Here is an 8,103-nt window from a genome sequence, read left to right on the forward strand (position 1 = left end):
GTAGTTTGAGGAACTCTATGTCAGCAGGGAGTGGTTTCCTGGTTCAGGTGTATGAAGGAGAGCTGGAGCGGTGTGATGGGAGCACTGCCAGCTGAGGAGAGGCACAGCTGTCTCGCATAGCTAATTGACCTCGCAGTCAGAGTTTTCAGAACAGCCAGCGCTCCACGGCCGGGCACGTGAAGTGGAGCAAACAGAAGTGTGTACCTGTGAGTTATAGTCACATAACTGTGAGTACAAACCACAACATGACATTCATTTTTACTACGCGAGTAGCTGCACCCAAGAGCTCGAAGTTTGTCGTTGAAAAAGTGTGACGTCCAAAACCAGAAACACTGACAAAACCCTCTATCCCTTCATCCATCTAAAGGTCTGAATTTAATTCTTTCATGTGAGTATAACAGCAAAAAAATGCATCTGTTGGTTTTGATAACAGTTTTAATATAAAGCATAACAAAGAGCAAAGGGTTTATGGGAAGAGTTTCATGGAAAATCTAACAGAGAGGACGAGTCAGGCAGGCTTCGAACGTCTGACATTAAAGCACAAACCTGAGAAAAGTTTGAATGAATTTGAATGAAAAACCTTTGTCAGAGTGAATGGGGGTAATGAGCATCTTGTGCTTGTAAGGTTTCAGTACTGAGATGACACGAACCCCAGTTCGACATGAGAAGCAAAAACAAACAGGAAGTCAGAGCAGATCTGCACTTATGCAGGTAACTGTAAGAGCAAAGCCACGTGGTTTTAGATGACGACTCAGCCATTTAAGAGCTTGGTGGCGATCGTGGCTCAACAGTTGGGAGTTCGCCTTGTAATCGGAAGGTTGCCGATTCGAGCCCCAGCTTGGACAGTCTCGGTCGTTGTGTCCTTGGGCAAGACACTTCACCCGTTGCTTGGTGGTGGTCAGAGGGCCCGGTGGCACCAGTGTTCGGCAGCCTCGCCTCTGTCAGTGCGCCCCAGGGTGGCTGTGGCTACAATGTAGTTTGCCATCACCAGTGTGTGATTGGATGGGTGGATGACTGGTTGTGTAAAGCGCTTTGGGATCCTTAGGGACTAGTAAAGCGCTATACAAATATAGGCCATTTACCATTTAAGAGCTTGGTTTTCCTTTTCCATTTTTTTGGATTTCTAGCTTTGGAAGGGTTTCACAAACGTGTGAACGAGGGTGCAGTTCAGTTTCACATTTTGATCATTTTAAGTACTTAAAAAGAAGCAAACATGTTGATATCCAGATGGATTTTGCATAGTAAAATATGCATTAATATACAAAGTTGTTCAGTAATGCCATATGGTTAAAAAAAAATCCCACTGGAAAAAAAAGCTGCCGTCCACTGAATATTTGATTCTCAGACCGTCGTCTTTCACCTCGACCACTCGCACCACCTCAGCTGTAGGTGTGAATGATTCGGTGTCGCTTTAAATGATGCATGAGGATGAAGGTTTTCCCGCACTGTGAGCAGCTGTATGGTCGTTCCCCGCTGTGCGTCCGCTGGTGAACCCTCAGGCTGCTCTGCTGCGTGAACCTCTTCCCGCACTGTCCGCAACCGTACGGCTTCTCTCCCGTGTGAGTCCGGTGGTGTATGCTGAGGTGCGACGAGCACTGGAAACTCTTCCCGCACACCGTGCACCAAAACGCTCGCTTTCTCTTGTGGCTCTGCTGGTGCAGCTTGAACTGGTGGAGGCGGCTGAACGACTTTCCGCACTGCGAGCACCCGTAGCATCGGGCCGTCCCAGAGAGGGGTTTGTGTAGGCTGTGAGGGTTAAAGCTGCTCGGTGTGAACGTGTTGTGCGACTGAGTTACAACTGGTCCGTCTCGAGTTGCGGTCTCCCTCTCAGGGTCTTCCTCTAGCTGGCTCAGGTGAGTGGAGTGTGACGCGTTTCTCTGCGGGTAAATTAGTTCCTTCTGCTTGTCTTGCTGCAATAACGGAGCCTGCGACCTAGGCTGGAAATCTGACGACTGTGGAACGTCCTTCTGATATTCGCTGTTGTAAATCCCATTGCAAAGCCTCTGAGAAGGCAACTGCTGGACGTTAGTCGACTTGCTCAGGTTAGAAGCTACATTTGGATCTGAATGGTCCGGGTACGTGTTGGAATACTCCTCTACTACACTAGAGAAGTCAGGGAACCCAGTGTCAATGTCATTACCTTCAATTATGGACGACCAAATTTGATTCTCCCTTTCATCCAATGAAAATTCAGCAGCAAGTTGCGTCTGCTTCCCCACATTGTGCTGGCACCCATCCTGTCTGAATGCCAGTCGATCTTCTTCCTTCTCTGTCTTCACTGTGAACTGAAGGCTACTGATGTCTACTGCACGCTGGGCAGAGTTAAACGAGTCACTGAACTCTGATGGCTTCTGTCTGGCAACCTCTGGATGGGTTAACTGGTGGCCCTCTTCAAACTGCTGGTTCTCTGGAGCACTAGCAGCGTTAGGGTACTGAACAGCAGAACCTGCAGGTGACAGGTGTTAGGAGACTTCAGGTAAGGGTGTGAAGTTCAATTAAGGTTTAATTCTTGCACAAAACCTAGGTCTTCAACTCACCAATTGGTCCAGCAGAATCACTGATCCATAGAGCCTCATCTGGACTTTCTTCTTTAATTGTGAAGGAAACAGTTGCATCTTCAATCTCAGGAAACTACACAAAAAGGGCATGGATTACCTTATTTGTTTTTCAACTTGAGAACTTCTAAGATATATGTTAATAATATAGAGATTGCAACACCAGAATCTGCCAAATTAAGTTTTATATTTCACTTCTTTTAGCTTTGTTTTCCCCTCTACAAACAACTTACTAATTATTAATCCACCCTTTTCATAACACAGCTACCTGCCATAAATAGAAACACCTATGGGAGTGGTGTCACACAAACAAAGCCTCAGCAATGAAACCAAAACTATAAGATTAAGAGGTGACATTTCCGCAGCGAGGTGACATTTATCATATAACTGACACTATTAGATTAACACACAGGTTTTTGATCCACTTTTTGAACTAGTTTATCACCAGTGTCAGCTGCCCATTTTTCCCCCCATTTTTCTTTTACAATTTGTGAAAAAATATATACAACCACTAAAAGTTTCTGGATTTTTTTTGTTTAGAAAGGCAAACTTTTAATTCTTTTGGAAAACAAAATAAAGATGACGCTTTAAGATAAAGTTACCATTTCAATCATTTACAGTACAAAAACAGCAACAGCAATTACTTTAACTGGTGTGTGAAGGCCTAGCAGAAATACAGTGAGGTCCTTCTGAGCCTCTGATTATGGGGAACTGTGCATAAAAATGCCCATAATTCCTGAAAGGTTAATGTAACAGTTTTGTTAAACCCCTTCAATTAAAGGCTGAAAGTCTGCGCTTTCACCACATCTCGATTGTTTGATCTAAAATCCACTGTACTGGTGTACAAAACTACACATCTTATATCCACGTCCAAACACTGTAACTTTTTGTAGGCTTTTCGGAAGTGTTCATCAGTCTGGGTGTGAAAATTTCTGATCACTCTAACATGAAAGATTTTTGAGAATCCCCTCAATGCAAACTCAACAGATGACCTCACATTATATCTAAGCAGTTTTTAATATGAAGTAGAACTCACAAGTAAATAAATGACTATAAGGGACCTTCTGCAGAGGCAGCGAAACAGCGCAAAACCACAACACTTCCACCACTAAACTTCACAGATGGTGAACAGTTTTTCTCATGAAAAGCCATCTTTTGTCTGCACCAAACATGTCTACTGTTACTCCAGCCATACAGCTCTACTGTTTCTTTATTTTTCTGATGCTAACACTTTGACACTAACAGCTAAAGAATAAATGAACAAATGCTCAAGTTTTTTGCAAGACTTCTTGTTGCATCAGTCAATCTGCCCCTGGGTTGAACTGACCTTCCACGTGTGGGGGATTTTATCTCATATCATTTGGGGATATGTTTGAATTCCCATGCTCACAGGCAATACACATTTTCTTGTTTTATTTGTTTATTTATTTATTTTTAAATGAACACAATCTTCAGATATTGTCTTGATGACAACCACAAACTTCAACAGCAAAGAGAACAGCAGAGCACAAACCTCACAGCTTTCAGCTGTCACTGTTAAAGGAAGCTCAAATCGCAGACGCCTAACCTGGACCTGATTTTAAGTCTAGGTGTGTGACACAGAGGGGGTAACAAAATAACTCGAGATGCAAATCTTACCCCATCGTAACCACCATGAAAGACCTACAGGTGCTATTTTGAAGGATTATTGAAATAACTTTAATTTAACAAGGAATAAAATTAACAGTTTGTTGACTTTTCTTCAAAACATTTTTTATCCTTCAATCACCATTCTTGCTGTTACAAAGTTATCCCTTAGATGTCACTTCATGGTTGTTTAAAGGCCAGGTCTCCCTTTTAAAACATCTAAATTAAGCGGAGTTACTTTTTCCATGTAGCTGGTATGTTTTTAAACTGTGTAAACATTGAAACTTGCAGCAACATATTCATTTTATGTATGACTTCTCTAAAAACAAAAAAGTTTGTTTTGTTTGGGTTTTTTTTTTAAAAGAGCAAATGTTGTCCAAAAGGCAACAATTATTAGAGCATGTAGTAAACACAGACCTTCATATCTCTTGCAGGGTGCGGACAGTTGCTCCCCACATCAGTTCCTCTGTCCATGTAGTTTTCTGGTTGCAGAAGGGAAGAAAAATCTCAATTTGAAAGCTCGGGCAGAGGAAAAGTAGATATTATTTGGAGGGGGAGTAAAATACCTCGAAATTCATTTACAAAAATAAGCAGAGGTTTACATAAAACACACCAGCGGTGGCTTTTTAAATCAAATTCTTCCTGCGTTTGGTTCTACTTCTACATTTAGATGCACAACACACTGAGTTGTCAGTTGGCACAAACAGTGATGGAAATCTTACCGAATCCTCGCTGCAGCTGCGCATTTTTGCTCTCCATCACCAGCAGTTTCCTCTTCAGCATCTCGTTCTCGCTCTGCTTTCGGGATATTTCAAGATGCAGAAACGCACATTTGTCATCGACTAGTTTGGATATCTCTGCCACTGCTGCCTTCACCAGAACCTCCATTATTGAGGATAACTGTGTTTGAAAGGGAATGCACGTCGCCATGTTGACTCATTCAAAGTAATATATGCCAGGTAAATTAGAAGAATTAGTAAGTGCTTCCAAGTAGTGGTTTAAAAAATGTGAAAAGAAGCGACGCAGTAGAAAATTTTTACATCCCTGTGAGCATCATGCTAGCTGAAACCTTTCTTCCGTGTGGCGGAGGGCTTTACCATAAATACACGAATAGAGGCGCGGTGGAATAACAGGTACGAGGCCTTCATCCTTCTGAGTCATCACCCATGGGTGTTAAATTTGAGCTAAAACTGCACGTAGAAAGGAAATTGTGGGTTAGGAAATGAGATAAAGGTCAATAACCAGCTCAAAGATTAGTTTAGATTCTTGTTGTATTTTATTGGGAAATATGCCACATGGTCTCAAAAAACAAGTCAGATTGTACTTACAAATACTAATTGCAGTAGTAGTAAAAACTAAAGAAAGATAGAAAAAATGTTTGAATAAAGAAAGTTCAGGAAATGTGTGCAAATGGAACAACAGACCTTCTCTTTGGGACTCCAGGACATCAGTAAAAAATTTAGAAAATACAAGAAAACATACGTGGATACCTTAATCTAGTTCATTTGCTTTTATATGAATTTGTTTGGAGACCTTTTTTCTGTGTAAGAAGAACCTGTGAAATAGATCTCTTGGTACAAATGAGTACCAGACCAATCATACCTCTAGACTAAACCCTTAACATATTTTTGACGGGTGTGTTATCCTTCTGGAAGCAGCCATCGGTAGATGGGTGCACTGTGGTCATAAAGGGATGAGCAAGCAACAACACTCAGATAGACTGTGGTGTTTAAAGAAAGCTCAATTGGTACCAAGGTGCCCGAACTGTGCCAAGGAAAGATCGACCACACTGCTACACCACCAGCAGCACTCCGAACCCCGATTTTTCCTCAGATTGTGACCCTAAAATCTGATTGTTGCAACAGAAATCAAGACTCATCCCTCATATTGTACAGTTTTGGTGAGCCTGTGTGAACTGTATCCTCAGTTTCTTGTTCTTAGCTGCCAGCACCCAGTGTGCTGTTTACAAAAAAGTTTGAAACACACAAAACAGATTTGAGAAAGCTAAATCTAGCCACTCGTGGTGCGTCACAATTAATACCAACTTTCATTGAGACCATCTTTCACTGTCAGTTTAAAGACATTGTGGAATTGTGCCTTTACCACTGCCCTCGACTCAGAATGAAGCAGACACCAACTTCGAAGAACCAAAAGAAACACGTGCGCATTGTCACAGGGCATTTGTGGCAAGCAAAATTTAAAATGTTTATGGCTTGGTGCCACAGTTGATTGTCTCTAGAAGTAATAACTCCCTTCATAACAGTATCTCACAAGCCTTAATGTGATAACTAAAAACTCCACCTATTCATCCAAATGTGCCCACGGCAGGATCTTAAGAAACACAACATGGCAACAACCAAAATGCCGTTATTGGGGTTCAAGATCAGGGTTTTACAAACAGATCATGGTAGTCACGGTAACATCGCCCATGTTTTAAATCTTCTCATTTTAATCTCAAATACACAACTGAATTTAATTACTCTCTTATTACTTATTACTAAGCTTATTACTCCCCACAAACATGCTACACATAGAAACTGCATAGTGATGAGTCAAATGTCCTCCAGAACTAAGGGTGGATGCTGGCATGAGATGTCAGAGAGAAAGATTCTTTACACTTAAATAGACTTGGTGTGATGTGATGTCTGCCTCAACTAACTCACAGGCTTTGCTCATCAGCCATTCATCTTCCCAAGTCACACACTGGCCCACTTTAGAATATGCAGTTACTGTAACAGACGTATCCAGGGATCCTAAAAATTATAAACTAGTGAGTTAGCATCTTAGTAATTGAAAAAAAAAGAAAAGAAAAAAAACGTAATGTCAAAGGTCCCATCTGTGATTTTAGAACTTATACATTGTGTAAATTAGGCTCCTTCAAGGATCCCTACAGGGTCCCAGTTTTACATTTTTTTCCAAGAATATGGAAAAACTGGAAGACTAGGAGGAAGGTAGGAGATGTAACAGAATGGAGAGAAGGAAGAAATCAGCATTTGAAAGATTTAACATTTAGCAATTACTTAGACTGATCAATACGAAAAGAATCCACAACTCAAACACAGAATTTTCCATTTATTAGAAAATACAAATAAAGAAAATTATATTTTGTTATTCACATATTACGTATCCTTGAATATGTAATCCAACTTCATGTACAAAGTGAATTTAAATCTTTCCACAACGGCCTTGGGTTTCAGCAATTGTTGATCAGCAGCCTTGTGTAATAAACCTCTGTACTAAAGTAAACAGAAAACACTTCATATAAGGAAGGGGGGAAATTATAAGAGGTTTACTTTGTGATGCACTTTTGAGAGGCATCGACACTGCAGTGGCAGGTTAGGAATTTCATTTCCATGGGAAAAAAAAAAAACAAAAAAAACCAGAAGCACTCATATGATACAAGAAATAGTTTTGTGACACCTGCCTCAGACAGTCTCTCTGTTGGCTTGGTCGGTGCTATTTTAATGGCCTCTTTAAGTCCATCTGACAATTCAGGACACTGTTGTCTATATAAAATACTCAACACTGCTTTAGTAACTAGTTTCTGGATTATGTCTTTGACCCAGGTCATAAATAAAAATACATTTCACACAATAAATATCATCGTGGGTAGGTATAGGTAGTCAAACAAACAAAGAGAAACGTCAAAGTCTTTGACCATTTGAAATTCTTGATAGTCACCATAGATGTAAATGAGGTATTTAATGCACAACCTTCTCTTTGATTCTTCATCATTAACACTCATCCTTTAATTTCTTCAAGGAAATTTTTTTTGGTTAGTGGAAAATGTCACATAATTGAAATCTTGGCTCGACTGGAAAGTTAAAGACTATCCAGCTGTAATTTGTCTTGTTTAAGACCAAACTTGCAGAATGTGGCACTACAGTGCAAGCGCAAATTTCATGTAACTTTAGAAGATACT

General features: G+C 40.7%; 1 protein-coding gene across 1 annotated transcript; it reads right to left on the minus strand.

The window, feature by feature from the left end:
• Positions 1-417: 417 nt before the first annotated feature.
• LOC145422020 (uncharacterized) lies at positions 418-5,281 on the minus strand. Its single transcript, XM_080293162.1, has 4 exons — positions 4,904-5,281; positions 4,599-4,663; positions 2,538-2,631; positions 418-2,446 (listed from the first exon to the last, which is right to left on the minus strand). Exons 1-4 carry the CDS (start codon positions 5,109-5,111, stop codon positions 1,380-1,382), a joined length of 1,434 nt encoding a protein of 477 aa, XP_080149288.1. The 5' UTR covers positions 5,112-5,281; the 3' UTR covers positions 418-1,379.
• Positions 5,282-8,103: the final 2,822 nt, after the last annotated feature.

Source organism: Astatotilapia calliptera, chromosome 18, assembly GCF_964374335.1.
Source record: "Astatotilapia calliptera chromosome 18, fAstCal68.1, whole genome shotgun sequence".
In the NCBI taxonomy this organism is placed as follows: Eukaryota; Metazoa; Chordata; class Actinopteri; order Cichliformes; family Cichlidae; genus Astatotilapia; species Astatotilapia calliptera.

Excerpts from the sequence above, each read along its gene's own strand:
- LOC145422020 (XM_080293162.1), bottom strand. The coding sequence starts at position 5,111 with ATGGCGACGTGCATTCCCTTTCAAACACAGTTATCCTCAATAATGGAG. Across the intron at positions 2,632-4,598 it reads ACCCTGCAAGAGATATGAAG|TTTCCTGAGATTGAAGATGC; the intron begins GTCTGTGTTTAC and ends CTTTTTGTGTAG. Across the intron at positions 2,447-2,537 it reads TGATTCTGCTGGACCAATTG|GTTCTGCTGTTCAGTACCCT; the intron begins GTGAGTTGAAGA and ends TGTCACCTGCAG.